General features: G+C 55.6%; 3 protein-coding genes across 3 annotated transcripts; 2 read left to right on the forward strand and 1 right to left on the reverse strand.

Moving 5' to 3' along the window:
* Positions 1 to 32: 32 nt before the first annotated feature.
* J7T55_000926 (uncharacterized protein) lies at positions 33 to 1,610 on the reverse strand (the record flags this gene model as incomplete). The annotated part of the gene is made up of 2 exons (XM_053140193.1): positions 33 to 1,317; positions 1,411 to 1,610. 2 exons carry the CDS (start codon positions 1,608 to 1,610, stop codon positions 33 to 35), a joined length of 1,485 nt encoding a protein of 494 aa, XP_052996576.1.
* A 3,953-nt stretch (positions 1,611 to 5,563) lies between these two features.
* J7T55_000927 (uncharacterized protein) lies at positions 5,564 to 9,924 on the forward strand (the record flags this gene model as incomplete). Its single annotated transcript, XM_053140194.1, has 2 exons — positions 5,564 to 8,752; positions 8,806 to 9,924. 2 exons carry the CDS (start codon positions 5,564 to 5,566, stop codon positions 9,922 to 9,924), a joined length of 4,308 nt encoding a protein of 1,435 aa, XP_052996577.1.
* A 7,929-nt stretch (positions 9,925 to 17,853) lies between these two features.
* On the forward strand, positions 17,854 to 18,138 carry J7T55_000928 (uncharacterized protein; the record flags this gene model as incomplete). Its single annotated transcript, XM_053140195.1, has 1 exon — positions 17,854 to 18,138. The coding sequence occupies one exon, from the start codon at positions 17,854 to 17,856 to the stop codon at positions 18,136 to 18,138; it is 285 nt and encodes a 94-aa protein (XP_052996578.1).
* Between the last annotated feature and the right edge of the window lie 3,838 nt (positions 18,139 to 21,976).

Below are 21,976 nucleotides of genomic sequence, written 5' to 3' on the forward strand. Positions count from 1 at the left end.
GAAAATCCTGTAATGCTTTAAGATCGTAACTGCTATACCTGTGCAGCAACAGTCTGAGCCTTCCTACTAACCAACCTCACCCACCTCCTCCGCCTCCACTCGCCCCTCCGGCCCTCGCCCTCCTCGCCCTCCTCCCAGCTGAGGTTCTTCCGCCTCAGCAGCTGTCCCGGGGCCCCATCAAGCCCGTCCTCCCGCACCATGCCGGCGGCGCCCTCGCTCTCGTCATACATGTCATAGACCCAGCGCTCGCCCTCGGTCTCGACCTCGACGCCCGTGATGATGCGCTCCTCGACCCACTCGCGCGACCACAGGTCGAGCGCCCACTTCTTCTCGCTCCACTCCCAGCCCTCGGGGGCGCGCACGTCCTCGAAGAAGCGCGTGCCCGCGGGCCGCTCGCCCGTGATGCGCGCCTGCGAGAGCGGGTCGTACGGGGAAGGCGAAAACACCCACGGCTCCCACTCGCCCGACCCGCCGGCGTCCAGGTGCTGCAGCTCGAAGATCTCGACCTCGCGCGTCTCGGGCGCGCTGTCCAGGATGATGTCACGCGCCACGAACGACTCCAGCGCCGTCTGCGCCCGTTCCCCTTGCCGCCCTGCCTCGCCGCCTGGTGCGAAGTAGGCCTGCTGCTGTTCCTGCAGGGCCTTGGCCACGGCCGGGTGCGAGGACACGACCACGGCCCAGCCGGCGCACAGGGCGATGGCGCGCCAGGGTAGGAGGTGCGAGGCGATGGTCATGAAGAGGGTGAGGGCGAAGAGGCCCACGAAGAGGGCGGAGCTGAGGGCCTCGTCGCTGAAATTGGTCTTGGGCACGAGCCCCGTGACGATCCGGTCGTGGCCGCGCGAGAAGTCCTCCATGCTGTTCTGCAGGTCACGCATGTTCTTGAAGAAGTCACGGCTGAGCTCTTTGACTGGCTTGACCGTCCTGGCCGGTGCCCGCGGTGGGCCATGTGGGCTGTAGCCTAGCTCGCGGACCTCGGGCGGGTGCCTGGCCATAAAGGATGGGATGAAGACGCCCACGAGCAGCAGGGCCATGGGCAGGACGGTGAGCAGGTACGGATCGAGGCAGACCAGGGTGTAGACCGCGAGGAATGAGAGGGTATGGCTCGGGCGGCGCCAGGAGAGCAGTTTAATAGCGCGCGATTGAAACTTGAAGACGACACCGATGCGGGCGTTGAAGCGGCGGAAGTTGTTTGACATGGTAGGCAGGGTGAAGGGCGGGCGCGATGCTTCATAGCTGCTGAAGGAATCGGTAGGGATGGGTGTGTTCTGGATCTCGCCGCCGGGCGCAAGATCAGTCGGCATCATGGAGGAGAGGAGCCTGCGGGAGGTGCATCTCCAGTTAGATGGATGGTACTGATGATGTTGACGTATACAAGAGGAAGTGAATGATGGGAGTAGGCCAGGGCCTCACTTTTCGAGCATTTTGTCTTGCATGTTGGCTGAAGCCGACAGCGCAGACAGACCGCGCCATCTGCGTCCCTTGGTCTTCTCCTTCTTCACCTGCTCAGGCGAGGAGATATTCTGCGCATCGGCATCGGTGTGTGTGCTTCCGCCGGCATCGTCGTCGGTCTGGACGGCGTTGAAGAGGAGGTCATCGGTAAAGTTGTCCATCTTGGCCAACCCCGGTTCTCCGGATTCGAATCACTACCGACGGTCAGGTCTCATTCTGAGTCAGTGTGCTGGGTTTGCGCTCAGATGCGCGAGCGCAGTAGATGCGATGCGATAGGTTGTTGCTGCTGGTGGTTGATGTGGACAGCAGTGAGACGCGTGTTTAGACGTAGACAGCTGACGTCTGAGCTTGATCAGTGCAGTTCGGCATGTGACGCAGCCCACTGCAGCGCAATGCAACACAGGCGGGCTGAGCTGGTGGAGGGGACGAACGACCGCGGGCCGCTCCCGCCTGGCTAGGTGGCGTTCTGCGTGACGAGAGCGGGGGAGCTGTCCAAGGACAGTACATAGACTACATACAGCACCATTTGTGCGCATGTAGCTCAGTCTACCTGAATGAGACGCATGATACATTTGGCTCACACTTGTGAACCTCAGGTCCAATGGCAAAGCCGCCCACCCCGCCCTTGAGCTGGGCAAGATCGGATGTCGATACTTTCGAAACCGACGGCAACGAGATCCCGCGCTTAAGGTTCACACGGCTGGTAAGACCCTTGCCATGTCGTCATGCTGCCCTTCATTTGGGAAGATTCGGGGGGGGGGGGGCAATGAAGATGTCAGATCGTAGTGGTGGAGTAGAGAATTCCATCAGCACATTAGACCAGCTGAGTTGCTAGATGGACCCTTACTGGGCACCGACAGCTCCAGAGGTGCAATGTGTCAAGCGACCTCTAAGATGCGGCCAGTGCAGATGAAGGATGGTAAGCTGGCCCGTCAGCATTATCGGTCCAGAAGATTGCCAATTTCCACGCCAGAGGCCGGAATGCGAGCAGCGCAGGCTACGATAGACTATGTTTCAAGGAAAAAATAAGCCCGCCTCTAATGTTATTAGCCCCTTTTGATTTTGCCAATCTGGGGAAGAAGACCCTCCGAGCAGGCCAAACCATTTCGGTAATCCCATGTGTCCAATTGCCACGGAGATTTCTTATGGGCCACGGGCATCAAAAGCTGCATTCATTTTCTGGCAACGAGCTGAATGCTGGGGAGTACGCATTCAGGCGCATACTTTACCGCCCAGTGACATTCGTATCAACATCACAGCCCTTGATTGCGCGTGACAATGATGTGATGTGATGTGGGTGCAATGCGAGAGCGAGCGTCTTTTCAAGCCAGCGATCCATGGTCAGTGCAGTCTCTATCGTTCGTGTCCGGGGATTAGGCACTGGCGACGCAAATGCCGTTTGTGATGGGCGATGGCCGGATCCGTGCTGGTGGATGGCTGGGGCGCTGCTCTGTTGGAAGGCAAAAAAGGGTCCCTGACTCTTCTGGAAGGATTGGTTGGCCTTGGTTGTCCGGCTCGATCCAGGTTGATGGATGAACGGGTTCTTAATGCGTACCCACTCCTGGTTGCCCCGAAGATGCCCAAGGACCCGTCGTGCCGTGCTGCCCGCGTCTTGTTGGCGACATATACCAGCCCTCTTATATAGACAACAGCAACCAGCAACCCGCAACCATGCAAAACAGAGACGCGGTTCTGCCAGTCGCGGCGGCGGCTGCGGCCCGTTTCAGAGGCCGCTGTTTATGCTGGAAGCAGTGGAAAACAAATGGCCCTGGGGCCTGTCTTTAGCTGGCTCGATTATTGTGTGCTGTCACATAGGTGCGTGATTGTCCTCGGCTGCCCTTGCTTGACAAGTCCTTGACGTCGGCGAGGCTCAGATGTATCCTCGTCTGGTTGTTATTGTTCTGTGCGCGCGGTAGTGTTGACTCTGGGCGTCTGATGCTACTGGATCGGATGCCGCTCAGATGAGGGTGGGGGCCAGTGACACCCTTGCCCCCTGCTGTCAGACATTTGATGCTGCTCTTCATCAAAACTCAGAGTTCGGTCTGTGGCCTCCATGCTCAGGTTGTTCCCTGATGGTGCAGGCCAGTGAGGATGGGACATGATTTCCCAGCTGATGAATGACCTTCTGTCGTATTTTGAATTGCCCACAGCATTTAATAGCGTAGCACTGTAGAGAATGACAGGCCGACTTGGCTTAACAAGTGCGCGTGCGCGTGCGTGTACGTGCGAGAGTGTCCCTGCGTCTGTCTGTCCGCCCGTCCGGCCGTATGCAGGAACAAAGAAAGAGGCGGCCGGTCGATAAATCGAGAAGGCGTGGCAGGTTGCAGATGCAGGTACTTTGGTGCAGCAGATTTGAGTGAGTGCTTGATTGGGCAGGATGGCTGGTTGCTGAGTGCATTTGAAATTCAATACTAACATACTAGAATATCATCCCATGCTATAGCACCCATCCGGCACAAATAACAACAAAAAGGCAGCAACAGGCATATTGGAAGTGAGTGAGTGGCTGGAGTGGTCGAGTGGCCACATCTGGGGGCCCAGTTTCTGAGGGAACAGTCCGGATTTTGGGTTTTGGTATTGTTGCCTGCCAATCCGAGGCTCTCTCTCTGCATGTCTGCATGTGTGTGAGTGTCTCTTGCCTCTTTTGCTTCTCTCTGGTCTGGCAGGTGGAGATGGGTGGGCAGGTGGGGTAGGGGAGCTGCTGGGTCAGTTTTGCTTGTTGGGTTGGGCAGTACCAAGGTACCCAAGGTATCAACCAATCTGCGAAGGTACCAAGACTCACAGATGGCCCCAGCTCTGCACCTGTCTGGAGCCCACTGCAGAAAGATAGATAGGTGTGAAAGGTGCAAGTGCAGTGCAGTAGAGTGCAGTGCAGTCCATGCCCTCCTGCCATTATTGAATGTATGTAGCCCACATCCAACCTGCTCACAGCCAGGAGCTCAATGCTTCACGCTTCACGGTGACAAGGGAAAGGAGTGAGTGAGTGCGTGAGTGAGAGAGACTACGAAGTACCTAGCGTGACTGACTCCCGTGGTCTAGCTGTGCACGCTGTGGTCTACCTACACTGAACTAACTGCCTGCCCTTTCAATTCATTCGTTCACGTTCACCTTACCCTTCTCCGACCTCTCCAATCTCACCTGGCCTTCCTAGCCGTGTGCCCTGCCCTACCCTGCCCAGCCAGCCTGCCTGCCTGCGTGCCTTACCTCACCTTCCCTTCCCCATTTTCACTGGCACACAGACACTCTGACGTGCAACCAACAACGACCCAAGTCTGCCTCCTCCAACCAAATCCCCTTTCAATTGCCTCCCTCTTCCCTCTCCTTATTGTTCCTCTTGTTGACAGCAAAATACGACCCCCTTCCTCTTCACCATCAACGCGCACACTCTCGGAATGCGGACGGGATGTGGTAGCCCTGCCCTCACACTCAGATCCTCATCGGACTGAGTCCGCTTTTCGCGACCAGGGACGAGGGAAGGAAAATATCGCCTCCTTCCCCATCCAAAGCCCACACTTCCCTGCCGGGGTCGCATCGTTGCGGGCATAGCGCTTCAATTGACCGCCCGCCCACCTGTCGCTTGAAGCACTCAAACTCCATCGTGGCAGCGTGGCCCCCGCCCACTTGTGTGCTGCAGCAGCAGCAATTACTACGCCGCTTGCCCGACCGCCTCCATTCGATTCGCCTCGCCTCGCCTCGCCTGCGACTCGACCCAACTTGACTGTCTCGACACGCATCCCAACCCCCCATCTCCATCCCCATGAGACGGGAGCACAAGGTCCCTGCTGGTCCGCGACCAGCAACCGGCAACCAGTCCCCTACGCGGTATGTGAGCCAGCCTCTACAGTACAGTACACACAAGCACGCACACACTCTCTCTCTCGCACGCAGACAGACAGATAGACACGCAGATACGCACCCTCACGCACCCTATCCACCCAGCCCACCTTACCCTGTGCCCTGCGCGCTGCAGTCTGCAATCGTACGGTGTCGGTTGTCTACTGTTCAACGCTACAGCGTGGGCAGCACGCTGCACAAGCCCACCGTCCACCTGTTTCTCGCCCGCCCTATTGACATGCAGCAATGACATGACACGACCCTTTCCCGCCCCTTCACCATGGCACCTGTCACTGACAAGCTTGCCCTTTCTTGTTTCAGGAGCAGGCAACCCAGCAGAGAAATCCCCAGTCCCACCAAACGCCTCCACTCGAAACGCTCTTCCATCAGCGGCGCTCCAATGCTCAGCGCTTCCTCCCACAACAACCACTCTCTGTTTTCCTTCGGCCGCAGTGGTACCGTTCCCAGCCCTGCTCCGCTAGAACAAGACTCCCCCGCCGGCCAGTACGACTTTCTCCCCCAGGTCAGCTTCGATGATCTCCAGAGCAGCTTAGAATCCGCCTCGGGCGACTTCACGTTGACCCAGTTTCCCTCCCCCACGGGTGAGGGAAGCATCTTGGAGTCCCAGGGGCTGGCAGCCAGCAGCGCTCGGGACGAGACCAACGTCTCACACAACGGCACAATGACGCGCATCGCCATTCAGCACGGAAACCAACAGCCCCAGCCCCAATCGCAGGCCCCGACGCACACGGGACGGTCACGGACGGGCTCAATCCTCAGGAGGCCCAGTGTGTCTAATCGACAGACAAGCATCTCCTCGACTGCGTCGAACATGTCCACAGCCAGCGATAACAACAGGGCTGGGGGCACTATCCGCCCACGGCGTCAGAGCCAATACCCTCCAGTCTCAAATAGTCATATTCCAAAACAGCAGCCGAGGAAGTCAATCGGCTCCGGCGTTTTTGACTCCGCGGACTCGAACAATGGTCCCTCTGTGCGTCGGGTCCCCAGCCAGACGACGAATGTGGATCGGACTGGGCTGGACTCATCGCGGTCATCAGTCGACGGAGGGAATCATTACATCGATACGTCTCGCAATATGACTGCATCCAGAGCCGCAAAGCTCAAGACAATCTCGCAGCCTCCGCCGCCTCGGTCAATCAACACAAATGCGTCCACAGACAGCAATACCTTGTCGGTCGATCAGCATAGGTCTTCTACGGGATTCCCGAGCTCCCCCAGGGGTAGCAAAGCGGGATCCAGTACTCCTGGGTCAGGATCAAGGCGAATGTCGATAATGCCGGGCCAACAACCACATGGCCACCATGCGTCTGGACTCGGTGCAAGAACCGTGAGCCCCACTGATGCGCAACGAATGAAAAGACTCTCCATCATGCCCAATTCCGCTAACAGCTCCATGATCTTGGAGCCCCTGCCTCCTCCCCCGTTGAATGAGCCCCGACCATCTTCACGATCACCCTCGATGCTTCCACGAAAGACCGCGACACCCTCCTCGCAGAGGACGACGCCCGACCCCAATAGAAAATCGTATAGTTCCGGGATGTCTATCGGGTCGACAACAAGCTTCAACACTGTGAGGACGTCGACAGGGTCGCTGCAGCCTCGCGCTCCGCCGACTGGTGGCTCGCGTTTACCGGCTCCCAAGTCCGTACCAAATCTCCCGGCTTCCGGGCAGGATGAACCTGAAGACGTGCCTCCCGTGCCCGCGATCCCGAAAGCCTACGAATCGCCGAAGGACTCGCCCGCTGAGCTGCACTTCTTGGACAAGAAAAAGTCGAACCTTACACTTGACGCGAGTAGTATTCGCAGCACGTCAACAGGAAGTCTCTCTGGTGCACCGGTGCAAGAAGCAACGCCAGTGCAGCGCAAGCCGAGCACCCGGAAGATGGTCCCAAGAACAAGTCAAGATCCGGAGAAGAAGGCACAACCAGTGCAGCAGCCCAGGAAGAACTTCAAATCCATGAACTTGCCGCCACTCACCGTGGGACCCCTGAGCACCCCGACGGTGAACAAGATCGCCAGGTTACAGAATGACCAAGGAGGCCAGGCGCCAAGAAATATCAGCTCCCCGCCGGCGCGGCAGACGGCGAAGACCCCGACCACGCCAATGACGGCCTCGAGGAGCACCTTCTTCTCGAAGAATCGGATGGAGAAGGAACTTTCCCACTTCCGCAGCAGCAGTTCTGTTCATCAAAGCCGGATAGAGAGCCCATTGGTCCCCGACACCAGTAGCTCGGAATCCATCAGCGGCAGTATGATGAAACCCTCCGTCTCTCCTTACCTTTCCTCGTCCGTCCCCAAAGATGGGGCATTCGAACAAGCATACTTCAAGAGGTCTCAGACCGGCACTGAAATACGCGACACAGAAGAAGTTACAAACAACAATCCGATTGTCCAATCAAAACCATCAGGGCCCCGAGCCCAAAGGCAGCCATCCAAATCCATTTCGAAACCCCCGATCATGGCGACTCCCAAGTCCCCCGTACAGCAGTCCAGCCCCGAGGAACCGACCACACCGTCATCGATGACCACTTTGAGAAGGAAGCTGAGTTTGTCTTGGAAGCGCAGTAATTCCAAAGCGGCCACACATGCGCAGGAGAAGTCCGCCGACAACGTCAAACACGACGCGATGCCACCGCCTCGACTTCCGGTCTCAGCTACAACGGGGAATATGGCACACAAGTCCGGGAGCCCGAGCATATCATCCAAGCCGAGCTCGTCTTACCTCGATTCAAAGAGGCGGAAGAGCTCTGCGTCGAGCCTCAATGCTGTTATGGCTCACGAGAGGAAGCGAAGTGATGCTACGCAGGCCACGACGGTCAGGACAGTCAAAAACACTGCTGACGGTGCAGGAAACCGCCCAGCCGTGTCTCATTCCTCTTCGGTCATGCACAAGTTTCTCCGATCTAAGCCATCAGCAGCTTCCGTACGGCATCCCGATGTTTGGACCGCCGATCTGGATAAGGATGATTTAATAGCAGAGGAAGAGATGAAGAAGTTGGGCAGCCGACGCAAGGAAACGGAGCTTGCGGCGAAGACACTAGATGCCCTGCGTAAACGCGCTACGCCCAAGGAGCGTGTCAGCCCTCAAGACGCGATCCGCATAGCGATGCTCAACATCTACGAACGAGGCGAGATCATCGATTACAACGATATCTACTTCTGCGGCACACAAAATGCGCAGAAGGTTGTTGGAGACCTCAATTCAGATGTGCCGAACTTTGGCTATGACGATGAACGTGGGGATTACAGCATCGTCACAGGAGATCACCTGTCCTACCGATACGAGATCATTGATGTTCTTGGAAAGGGAAGTTTTGGTCAGGTCGTGAGGTGTATTGACCACAAGACTGGTGCTCTTGTGGCTGTCAAAATCATCAGGAACAAGAAACGGTTCCACCAGCAGGCCCTTGTCGAAGTCAACATTCTGCAAAAGCTTCGCGAATGGGTAAGCAATCTTGTGCCGGCTTGTAGAGAGAATGATTAGCTAACCTTCACTAGGATCCGCAAAACAGGCACAGCATGGTCAACTTCACACACAGCTTCTACTTCCGTGGGCATCTTTGCATTTCTACGGAGCTTTTGGATATGAATCTTTACGAATTCATCAAGGCGAATGCGTTCCGCGGCTTCTCCTTGAAGATGATCAGACGTTTTACGAAGCAGATGCTCAGTTCTCTTAACCTCTTGAAGCAGCACAAGGTCATTCATTGTGATCTCAAACCCGAAAATATCCTTCTACGGCATCCCTTGCACACAGAGATCAAGGTCATTGACTTTGGGTCAAGTTGTTTCGAGAACGAGAAGGTGTACACCTATATCCAGTCCCGATTTTATCGATCACCCGAGGTTATCCTGGGAATGTCATACGGAATGCCCATCGACATGTGGAGTCTCGGCTGTATTTTGGCTGAGCTCCTGACTGGTGTCCCGATTTTCCCAGGCGAGAACGAGCAGGAGCAACTGGCCTGCATTATGGAGGTGTTTGGACCACCAGAGAAGCACCTTATTGAGAAGAGCACACGGAAGAAGCTTTTCTTCGACTCGATGGGCAAGCCTCGCCTGACAGTTTCCTCCAAGGGCCGAAGAAGACGTCCCTCATCCAAGACTTTGCAGCAGGTGCTCAAGTGCGACGACGAGGCGTTCCTTGATTTCATTGCCAGGTGTCTCAGGTGGGACCCGGATCGACGCATGAAGCCTGACGAGGCTATTCGCCACGAATTTATCACCGGCCAGAAAACCTCTGTTCCTGTCGCACGAGTTATGAACCGCGAGCAATCCCCGATCAAGCGTCACAACACGATTTCTACCCCACGGCCACTCCCAGAACCCCCCGCCGCAGCCACATCTATGAGGGTCAGCTCCAGCATACGACCCAAGGACCCGACGACTATCCTTGGCTCGCCTGCGAAAGCAAGTACGGGTACTGTGCCAGGGTCTAGGAGGACGTCAGGTGCAATTGGCGTACCTCCGAAGCGCACCAGCACTGGCACCACTGGCCCTAACGGCGGACCTCTGGGCAGCAATCTCCCTCGCGCTGCAGGCCGGACTGTTAGTGCTAAGCAGGATCTCGCGAGCGCAGGGGCGACCGCTGCAATGAGTCGGAGAGCTGGCGTATGAATGCGCCCCTGATTGAGAGGTGTGGTTGTGTGGAGATGTCGAGCACAGCTATAAAATGATTTGGGAAACAAAGTCCCATTAGAAGAGCGCAACTCGCATAGAGAGCTCGTTTGCTGAGGCTGAAGAGCTTGGCCTTGTCTTTTGTTTGCTGTTGGTGGCTGTCGAAATATTACGGGCATGGGATCGAAGGGAAGCACAGGCGTTCGAGTCTGAGTACGAAGGCGTCAGACACTCTACTAGAAGCTGCTGGATTACTGTTCACGTTTGTCTCAGGTTGGAGACAAACACCAGAGGAGTTCTTGTGTGGGCACCCCTCCTCCCTTTATTTCATTTATATGGCATACTCACTCTATGCGCCATATCATTACTGCTACTGCTACTACTATCACCTTTCTCACCTGATCCTTGTCCCTTTCTGGCTTTTTTTGAGTGGCTTCGTTCATTCAGAAGGGGTAGACGGGCAGAGGGGCAGAGCAGGGTCAAGTTGAGCAAATGCTGGTGGGAGGGAGGCAGGAACGCAAGGCGTCATCATACATTTTTGCGCGGGTATTCATGAGCGAGCGGGGCAGTACGAAAGCAGGCACTGCTACAAAAACATATACTTGAAAGATAATGATACCACTTCTTTGTAACCTCAACTTTTTGCATATGGCCTCGTTCGCTTTTCTTGGCCCCTCTTCTTTCTCTCCCTTCTTCTACCACCATTCGTTCACTTACCGGGTTTACTTGAACGAAGACCTTATTTATTTTATTTTGCGTCATTCCTTTTGTTTGATCTCGTCATTGGATTACCTGGATCCGATGCAATCGGGGATTGTTGATAGGACGGTGGGAGCGCCCGTCCATCTCAATATTGCCTCCTACTCTTCCTCGCCAAATATTGCTACCAAAGAAACGGCCTCCTGCCTGTGCGTGTGACGGGCCTCTCTGTGTCATCTTGGCGCAAGAGCAATAGGTCTCAACTTGGGATACGGGGAGCGAAAGGGGGGAAATACGTATAGACGGTCTCTGGAGTAGAGAACTCGGGGGCACGGTGGCTTTCGCACTTTGGGTGCCTCCCACACGGAGAGAGAGACACGAGAAGAGGATGAGCAGGAGCGTACACTTTGGAAAGGGTGGGGTTCGGACGGCTTCTTTTCCTATTGTGCTCAATGATAGATGTGACGGGGTTTAGATGGGCTATAATGACGGCGTCTGCTTTCGCAACGGGGGAATGTTGCCGGGACAGGCGAGACATATCGGTAGTGCTCAGGTCTCCTCTGAGGATGTTGGCACGGAGCGGATGATCTTGGGAGCCACGTGTCGTTCTTGTCTGGCGTGCTCTGGAGCAGAGGTCATGCATGTATGCGTAGGAGCAAGAGAGGGAGGACTACCGCCAATCAACCGCACTTCAGGACATGAATGTTCTTGCCTCTGTCTCTCGTGCAATCTGGATTGCTACGGTGTTGTCATATGGGTTGGGCGAGTGAGCATGGCGAGTTCGAGCGGGAAGAAGGAACATTAGCCGACACCTCGGCCGTGAGCATCTGCAGCTGTTGCCTGAGTCTCAAATGAGTGAGCACTTAAGGTAGTCCTTTCTCGAAGTTCGCAGTAGTCTTACAAGATTCGGTAGATGGCAAGATGTCGTTAGCTTTCTTTCCTGATCGCAGACAAAGTACGCCGGCTGGAGACCCCAGGTTCGACACCTAGGCATGAGGTCAAACATGAAGAGATAGAGCGCATAACGACTGATCACTCATCGAAGATAGGTAGGTAGCTGGCGGGCGCGCATGCGAGCTTACTCACATCGGCCCGAGGCCAAAGAGGTCTCGATAACTGGCCGTTCCGAAGTCCGACAGCTAAGGAACCCAGGCAGATACTATAAGTCTCGCGTGTATCTCTGCCAAGCTGCGCAGAGCTCACGTTAGCCAGCTGTGATCGACAGACCATGTCAACCTTGCCTCTGGACAGATCGCCGAGGCGCAAAGAAGGCATCAACAAAAGCAAGAGAAAAATAGGGCGATGGGGGATCACGCCAGCTCAGCGAACGGACTGAGGCCAAGAACTATCCTGCCTGCCTAGACAGCCAGCAGTCGATTTGATAGTCTGCTAGCCCTTTGGCCCCATTCCTACCCAGGAGAAGAAAAAACAAAGGCGTGATGATTTTCAACCTTCCTGAAAATCCAAACGAGCAGGTGGGAGATGAGGTACTTCCAGCCCCCGGCGCAGGTACAATGCGGGCCCCCATATCGGCGGCCTGCCTTGTACACCACCATGACGGGAGAAGTACCCCCCGCCTCACCCCAAGTCGTCGTCGTTCATTTGAGCCAGCACGGGTTCAAGCCACAGTCTGGGGATGATTTGCGTGGGGGCCTGGTGAGTCAGGCCAATCCTATAACCTTGAATCCTCCTGTCGCCAGTGAGTTGATGTTTTGAGTGTGCCTTGCCTTGACCTGCCTTGCCATTGCAGTTTCCACGGCAGGCAAGGTCAGCATGACTCCTTTTCCTGGCATAAAGTCTGTGCCACGCATATGTGGCGTCTAGACGGACTGTCGATATCGTGATCGTGGCCCAGCGAAAATCGATAGCCCGTCTGATCGGCCACGATTCTGTTACACAAAGTGTGCCTGCCCTTCAGCAGTGGCCGGACCGACTCAACGCCGAACAAAAATGCAGCCTGGAGTAGCTGCTTATCCTCGGTGAGCAGCCTTTGGACGCATCACCAGCATATCCCCTCATCCCTGTTCCGGCCATGGGAAGTGAGTGCCTGAGCTGTCTCCCTCCGCCTCAGGCTCCGGTGAGTATTGGATTTATAGCCACCACCGGTGGCGACCGCTTGATTGGACATGCCGGCAGACATGATGTGGCGTGTCCGTACCAGCGGCCCGACAATAGCACTGGGAGAAGGCCCCCGACAGGGCCCGGCCCAACACCCTCTTCTTCTTGGAGCAGGTGGTTACGAGCCCAGAAGGGGGAGATAGTGTGGGCGGCGATGATCCAAGCCAGCCAAGTTGGGGACGGCCCGCGTCGCCTTCGATTCCTTCATTCCACAGCTAATTACCGTCTGTCCTTGCTTCATTTGTTTGACGGTAGGTCGCTTCTGCTGGCCGGCCTTAGAGTGGGTGTGCTCTGGGGTTTGGAGGGGGCTTATGACATCCAACAAGTCCAGTCGTTCGTCCGCAAATAATTCTTGGTCAGCATGGAGACAGATAAATGCCCATACCTCGAGCAATATTACCACAAATGGATAGAACAGGCGCGAAAAGCGCGAAAAGCGCCCGAAGGAAGGACGTGCAAGGAGATGGGTGAAGAGTGTGACAGCAGGCCATCGTCGATCCGGCCCGAGGGCCGCAACAAAACAAAATGGCTGGCCGAGCCCCTCGATGAATCCCCGAAATAGGGAACGAGAGTCGGCTACAGCAATCCTCATCGTAAACTCGCAATTCAGGAGTGCAGAGATCCCCACAAGCACGGGATACGCATGTCGTCAAAACCCAGATTGATTCTAGGCTACCCTGATCGGCAAGGCATACTCCGCGGCTGTCGCCTGGTTCCGGATTAGGACAAGCGCCGCCAAATCCCCAGTCTTACAGGGGCTGGGCTGGGCTGGGCTGGGCTGCATATACCGGTCGGTGTAAATGGCACTCCAAGATGTTTTTATTTTTGGGGGCGAGATCTCGTCCTCACAGATGTCTCTGATGGGACTGTTCTCAGGGGTGAGTGGGGCGAATGCGATTAGGCATGCGATATCATGCTCCTTTGCTCCTCTGTCTGCCTTGTGTAGGGCTAAGACAACCGCTTAGCCGCGCTGTGTCACAAATGCCTTTCCCGGTGAAGGGAGATACAACCTGCTGCGCTTGTGTGATGCTTGACAAGACGTCGGGGTACCGAATCGTCGGGAAACGATGCCCTGCGTGTCTTAGGTTACACTTGTGTAACACTTCTTTTTGGCAGGCTGTCACCCGCGACCACCTTGAATTTCGGGAACACAACTTGTCTCCAGGCGACTTGAGAAACATGCACTACGTGGCGAGTTGGGGAATTTTCATCTGCAGCACCTTTCAGCACCTGTCAGCATGAGAAACAGGCAGTGCCCAAGTATGCCAAAGATCCTTACGCTGGCTGGCCTTCTGGTCTCCTTCTTGTACAACGTCAATGGGCAAGGGCTTCTGATTCAAGTCATAACCTTCTGCTTGACACATTTTCTCAGCCAATTCAGAATGATGAGGTCATGGTTGCCCCGTACACAAGGCATACACCGTGGCTAATCTCGGTGCCTTGCGATGCCTGGTTGAGAATCCATAATAGGATCACATTATCGAGTGAAACATATGATCTCTGTCGGAGAGCATGTATGCCATCTATTGTTACGGCACCCGCCACAGTCGCTGACGTGAAGTCTCGCCGGGAGACGACGGTGTGTGAAAGGCTAGTGGAAAAAGGGAAAGATTCCGCTCCTGGACCCTGGGACGGTAGTCCAGATCGTGTGTGATAATGGGGTATGCGGGCTGGCTGGCTGCAGCATAAACAATTCATCATCTGCAGGCTGGAACTACTACGGTCTGTTCCTCGCCGACACTCGTTCCCCAGACCGAAGCGGAAGACGATGGCCAGGTCCGGGTTTGCAGACGAGCTAAATGTGAGGCTAGGCGGCCGCTGTGGCACCAAGAGGTCCGTCGGGCTGAGGTTGAGACGTTGAAGCTGGCCCCTTAGAGTTGATGATTGGCTGAGCTTGAGGGTGCTGTGAAGGAAGGATGGTGGAGCAGGCGTTGGCCTTGTCGGCTGTGGCATGACAGTGAGCTGCATCATGATTAAAGTTCGATGTACGGACCTCTTGACCTAGATAGAGGCGAAAAACACAACGGCTACGAGTCTCGTGGGGGCCGAGTCTCAGGTAATAGTGTGAAGGAAGCCTGCCGGCCCGCCAGGCTCAATGCCATCGTGTCCAGAAACAAAGGATCTCGATAGAAAGTGTGGCGAATTTCTTCACGCACGACAATTTGTTGACAAGCTTTGCTGGCCAGAGATGAGTCGATTTGGGGGCCGGAACTCTCTCCGGTCGACTGCTCTGAGCCTCTGGTGATCGACCAAAGGATGGACTCCTCCAAAAAGGCAAGCTCTAAGAAAGGAGTCATGAATTGTGGCCACATGAGCCGGCCGTCTTGATCTGTGCGCGCCATAGAAAGGAGACTGCGGAAATGGTGTGGACGGATCGCTTGATCATCCCATAGGGGACTTGGGTGAGTGCAGAGAAGATGTGAGGAGAGTGGGGGCCGGCGCAAACCACAGCGAGGAATGTCGCCTGTGGGGATTGCGGCAATGGCTGAGCCCGGGAGAATGCCAGCGATACGGAGGAATTGGGGCAGGTTGTTTCAGCAATTCAGCTTCAAATTGAGAAAACAATGGGATATGAGATTCGTTCTCCAATATAGACCTCTTGGTGTATCGGTAGGCCAGATACAGTGCACCCCGGTGGGTCGAGTTACGGCGGAGGGAGGCAGACGGAGGCCTTTGGCTGATGAAACGGAGGCATTAAAACCACCGATGGTGCCTCTTCAGGAAAGGTACGGTAATTGAGCAGAGCGAGCAATCCTGTGATGGGCCAGCATCACTAGGCACAGGTTGGTAGGCGCACGTGTGGTTTCCGGATGGCCAGGAGCTTCAACCGTTGTCGTTTCCAAACACGGCGTCGCTAATCGGATGGAGTGCCAGGGTCCCCGATCTGTCATGGCTTGTGTGAGCAGAGCGAGAGATTGCCGGATTCACAAGTGTCTGCCTGGATGCCTGGGAACAGGAGGGAGAATTGAGCCTTGGTATCCAGGTCATATGAACTGCCTGTGGGTGGGAGGAAGGAAGTAGAATATCGATGATGAAATCATAAGCTGCTCCGAATGCTAAGATAAAGCGTGATCGACGGCGACCCCGGGTGAGATCGTAAAATGGGAAGCCTGATATTGGTAGGCCGTCGTGCGGTGAAGCAAAGGTTAGCTAGCTAGCCAGGACCCCGGAGCGACGGTGAGATAAGCGTGATGATGTGACTGGCTGCGCAGAGAGGTTGATTGTTGGTCGTAGCACAGCCACTGCGAGCAGGCCGCAGACGATCAACGAGCGACATACAGTAGTCCGGGACAGGGGATGTATGGGTGCCGGTAAGGCAAGCGATTGGGCCGTGTGCGAAGCAAGCCTGCAAATCCCCCGCAAATTGTGCTGCGTGGGTGCCTTGACTGCGCAACAGCTTGTTTCGAGTGGACGGGTGAAGCGAGAACGACGACTTTTAAGATTCCGAAATCATGGGTGATTTTGTCCGGTGGGTCGCTGAATCGGAGCTGAGTGTCGCGGAGATCGCCCGGGCGAGTAACACGCCTTCCGTGACAACGGCCGGGAAGGCAGCTCCGGTGGGTCCGCGGCACCTGGTCTCCGTGAGGATTCCTGATGGATCATGGGAGACCTCAATATTGCTTGCACTTGTCCCATAGACAGGCAGCTGATGGCAGGCACTGCACCACAGAACCAAAAGCAGTTGATCCTGCACTCTGGAAAATGATGCTGTGCGGGCTGTCATCAAAAAGCGGTGGCGATTTAGGGCTGACCATCTGGGTCAGTTGCGCTGCATCGCAGGAGTCGAGCTGCATGCCGAGGCCCCAGTCCCTTGCAGCTTGGGCGCAGGTGGGCTACCACTGTATGCGTGGAACTTGAAAGAGGCCTCGCTCGGTGCGTCTGCGACTCGTTTTCAGCTTGTTTCAGGTTGTTGCTCATCCTGACGCTTTGCGTGGAACCCACAACTCATCCAGTATGTCTATCTGACAACGTAGACTAACCTCAGTAAAGGTCAAGGTCCGTTGCTGGATCTCATCCACGCCGGTAGTAGTGATGCAGGTCAGACTCATCGCGACCCATTATCAATACACCGTGGCGAGGGCTGCACCGTGCAACGTCGGCTACGCTGTTGAAATCGATCCGGCCAGGGATGCTTGGCGCCGGAGGTCGTGGGAGCTCTCACCATGTTGGCACTGCCGATGCATGTAATACTGGTCATCGGCCCTTCTCGTTTGTAATAGCATGACAGTGTGCCGGCTGCAGACCTCCAAGACATGCTTTCTGGGTGCTGCGGAATAATGGCATTCGTAGTCGCGGTTGCGGTTGCAGTCGCAGCCGCTCACTGCTCAGCGCGCCCTTGATTGCAAGGCAACAGTGTTACCTCAGCCGGCCGTCGAGTCATCCAAGCATCTGGGGAGGCATGTGGCACAAGGCATGGGCGTGGAGTTAAGACGCTAGGATCGGGGCTTTGCTCTGACCATGCAGATTCTATCGCTTGGGCCACGCAGTCCCGTACAGTCCGGTGCATTGTTGTCGTGATGCAAAGTCGACGACCGCACGGAGTTAGGTCGAAATGGTTGGTCATTGCCGGTCCGACCCGGTGTCTCGATACTAATCGCCGGCAGCGCGAGAGCTTGCGAAGCAGTGCTTGACGACAGACTTTTGCCACTCCGCTACGGGATCCAGCTCGGTCAGCGTGGGAACATCGCGATTCGGTTCAATTCGACGCCCGTTTCCTTGAGCAGGTAGCAGGTGACATGAGTAATTGCGAGCATGCAACGTAATCTGTCTGGATGTGTCGACGCAGAGCAATTGCTTGCTGACGGTAAGGTGGCGGAATTTTGGAAGGACAGCCGACGCATACAGTCACGACGGGATGTGTGGTGGTGGGCTTGGAGATGGAATTGAAGGTGGAATTGGGGGTGCACGGGTGGATGGGTGGACGGTGTGCTGTGGTTGTGAATTGTCAGGGCACAAGGTGAGGTAAGGTCCCCTCCTCTCACCTTCCAGCTCCCACCTTCCAGCTCCCACCACCACCTTCCAGCTTTACTCATCCAGGTCAACGGTCGAAAGTGGGGGAAAGAGGCCATGCACCATGCACCACGCACCATGACAGGCAGGCAGGCAGCAAGCATGATAGCGTCATTTCTTGCTTCTCGTCTCTGCCCCTGCAACTTGCTTTCTTCTGGTCTTGAAGCCCTTGGAATAACCCATTTTTGGACGCTTCGTCAGCTTGACCTCTGTTGTTCGTCGGGGTCCATCTCAAAGAGCGCCTTTGTCATCAGCAGCAGCAGCACCACCACCACCATCACCGTCCTCCTCTTCATCAGCATCGTCATCATCACCACCGCCGCTGCTGCCGACCTCTGCATCATAGAACCAGCCACACACGGGCTGCAGGAGTCATCCTCGGCTTAGTCGGCGAGGAGTCGACGATACTTGGATTGTTCAAACGGCTAAGCTAGCCTGTCCTGTCTGGAGGGAAGCAATCGTGAATCGAGTTGCATCGTATCAACACCCCCAGACCCGGCAAGCATCCATCCGTTTCCGTATGACAGCCAATGCAACGGCTCGCATGTCATGTACCCAGTGGACTACTCTGCAGGGATCTGGGCACGTCAAAGCGAATCTCCATTTTCCACTCTCCAAACCGCAAACCACAACCCACAACCCACAACCCTCGATCCAACTTTGGAGCCATGGACTTGGCCCTTGCAGCTTCCGTCTGACCCCGGTGCGTCTCGACAATACGGATGCAGATGCAGAGTGTGTGCCAGTCACTGCACTGCTTTTGGTTTGAGACAATGACTACCCAGCTCTCTGGCTCAGCCTTATGCAGTCATCCTGCCCTCCTGCCCTCCTGCGCTCTCCTGCAAAAGACTCCCAATGATACCAAGATACAAGACTGGCGCATATGAGGACTGTCTCTAGAGCAGTACCACAGCACCACCGTACCACCGTACCACACATCCCATCCATGCTGTACAATCCTTCTTCTGATCGTATTGCGTCATCTCACCAACTCGACTCGCTCCCCTGCCCATCGGCCGACCTTGTTGTCGCTTCCTCTGAAGCTGCCATGCGATCCGCGATGCAGTCTGTAGCTCTCACCACCACCATCAATCGGTGCTTGCCCAGGTACGGGCGACTAACCTCCACTCCACCCCTCGCATTAGCTTCCCCTGTTCCAGACCATCTGCTTTGTCCAGGTGAGCGAGGTCGCCAATCGATCTGTTCCCTGACTAGATCGTGACCCAAAGGGGCCGTCGTCCAACAATAGGCCATGATCCCGCACTGCCTTCTTCGATACCATATACATCTCATACCATTGTTGCAGCTAGACATCGGGAAAACACGAACGGTGCTGCATCTCATCATCTGACTCACCGAAGCATCCAGGATGCGCGTGAGACATGTCAACGATGGTGATTACAGACCAAAATGGACACACGATGCCGTTTCGGGCCCAGCAAAGTGACAGGATTGAAACAAAAAGAAACAACCCAACAAACAATTGCTCACGCCCTCGGTACTGCTCCACGGCAATGGGCGTGGACCCCAGGAAAAGTCCCTTGCATGGCCTTCCTGCACCACCCACCACTCTCTCTTTTCTCCAGCCACACCGAACCCTTACTGTAAGCAGAAAGTCTTGGCTTCCTTCTCGTCCGACCAAAGCCATACCTCAGCCACGACTCCCGCCGAAATCTGAGTATCTCTCAGACTTGGCTTGAAGGAACAGACATATCCACAAAGTCGAAGCCACATCGAGACCCCAGAACGGGCCGAAAGAGGCAGGGGCCTCACAAACTACCTCCGTCGCGCCCCGGGACTCAGCACCGGACTGTAGGGCTCTCCAGCGGCCTTCAGCACCGAGTCTGCTATTTCGGCCTCACTTTTGGGGGCAGTCTTTCTCGTCTTACCTGTTCGAGGTGACTTGATGCCTCCAGCTGCGTATGAGTCGAATCTAGGCCGTCAAATCTATGCATCTCACACCTGGACTTCGCCAGTGCTCCCCCACGCGCGCAAAATGCGCCTTTGATGGGAGCTCACTTCTGAACTCGGTCGATCTGTCCATGTTCGCAGGGTCAATAGTCAGATCACCCTGGGCATCAGAGTCACTGGTATCGCTTCATGTGTGCTTCTTGGGCCCGCACTGCTGGATTTACCGGCCTTGGGAAGCCAAGCGGGAAGGAGTGAGATCAACGAAACCGCAAGGCACAATAAAGCCAGCAAACTCATCCTCCCGCAATCTCTAAACGTGTCTTCTAAGATCCCTGGCCACGACCTAGGTCTTACCGAGACTGTACCGTTCACAAATCTGCTGCAAGTACTTGGCTATGGACGCGCTCTGGTCGCCGATGGGCGTATGCCAGTTCCTCAAAGTCGTTGTTGCTCGGCGTTCTATGTAACGAGACACAAACAAGGCTGGACATGCGTCCCGGCCTCTTCTTGGGGCCTTTTCCTAGATGGACTCATGATTTCCAAGTGGCAAATACGCAAGCCATGATTTCCAGCCCACATGAGTCTAGGCAGAGCTTTGAAGGTCCTCGAGAATCATCGTCAATCTGCCCGAGTCCTAGAAACGGACGGTAGAGACAGTGCTGGACGAGGTGTGGTCCGTTGGTAAAACGGAAGTCGCTAAAGTACTGCTCTTTCGGGTTTAGACCAAAAAGGTAGCGAGCACAGTTGGGAGGGGGGGTTCCATTTTAGATCCCTGCAGGTCTCTCGCTCTGATTCACTGTGGGCAATCCGGTCGGATCTCACCTCTCACCCCCCGCTGCTCCGTGTTTTGTTCCTCAGCGTACCAACCTTTCCCATCGAAACATCCAACAACATCCAGCTTGAGCGCCGACTGCTCGTCCTCAGAGGTGCTCCTGCTGTGGGCCTCGAAGCGCCTTAGAACCCCCAATTGCTTGACTGCGCCTGATCCATCGTCCCGGGGGGGCCCTCTGTCCGCTGCCCGCAACAGCAGGCAGAAGGTTGGGGGTTTGATCGCTGGGCTTTCTGGATGTCGACTGTCGAGGTACGGGGAGTCTCGTATCTGACAGGAGACTGACAGACTGACAGACTGACAGCACAGACGGGACAGATCGCTCTTGTTTCTGCCACACATGGCACATGGCACCTGGTCACTCGAGTACTGCAGGACCTGATATGCTACAAGATGTACATGCGGTCGCAGACCTTACACCTCGTACCGCGTACCTCTTGTCTACGCCGGACGCTGCCCCTTCCCCACGTACCCTTCCCAATGCTGTGGCTCGTCTGCGTTCAGGGTCCCATGTTACTTTCGCCCTCTCGACTGACCTTGCAGAGCAACACGCCCTGCGCCCCATCTACATTTGTCCTGCACCTGCATCTTCTTGCATTGGTCCTTCCTTTCCCCTTCCTAAGTACTGGCCGACCTGGCGACTGCGCATTTCCTAACTTAGTCGGATCAGTCATCCCATGGAAGGTCAGACTCCACTCGCGTCACTGTCCTCCTGCTGCTGCTGCTGCGCTGCTGCTAGACAGACTGGTGCGTGCTGCTGCCTTACAGACGGCAGTCCACCTCGACGCTTCTGTACCTTGTACCATGACCTTACCTTTTTTCCTTTCCTTTCCTTCCCTTCCCTATTCTCTCCCCTACCCTTGGTCCCCAGGCTCCCAAACCTATAAGGCTGCGATGCCTTCCCCCTTGACGGCTGTCTAATCTTCCTTGTCACTATCATCTTCTCCTTCGTTCTTCGCCCAGGGTCATCTGAGCTGCTCTCACTCGCTAGCTTTCCTAGTCTGGCTTTCCTTTTCGTCGCCTGTTCCGCTTCTTCTCCTTTGACTCATCTGTATTGATATCCTCGTCGGTCTGCCTGGCGTTCGATTCTTCCTTATATTTGTTCTTGCCTTCTTAGAGTGCCTGAACCATCTGATCAACAAGCCACTCGACTCTACCACAACCTCAGGCCTACTTGATCTCACCTGACACCGAGTTCGCAACACACGCCATATCAACCACCTATTCACGAACAGTACCATCGTTCACCTCGTCATCATGTGTTATCAAGTCCTTGAGCTCTACTCGGCATGCCGCTGCCTATACTACCAACACGCCGTCGACCGATGCCCCAGATACGGCACACGGGGTCACGGTATCACACAGAGGACGATATTAGTCGGATATGCCTGCATTGACCACTCAAGTCATTCCGGCCAGTACTCATCACAATATGACGACCACAGCTATGCAGACTCTGGTTATGCCAGCCGGTCATCCAAGAGC

The sequence above is a fragment of the Diaporthe amygdali genome, assembly GCF_026229845.1.
Source record: "Diaporthe amygdali strain CAA958 chromosome Unknown NODE_6_length_1560011_cov_65_102424, whole genome shotgun sequence".
Classification (NCBI taxonomy): Eukaryota; Fungi; Ascomycota; class Sordariomycetes; order Diaporthales; family Diaporthaceae; genus Diaporthe; species Diaporthe amygdali.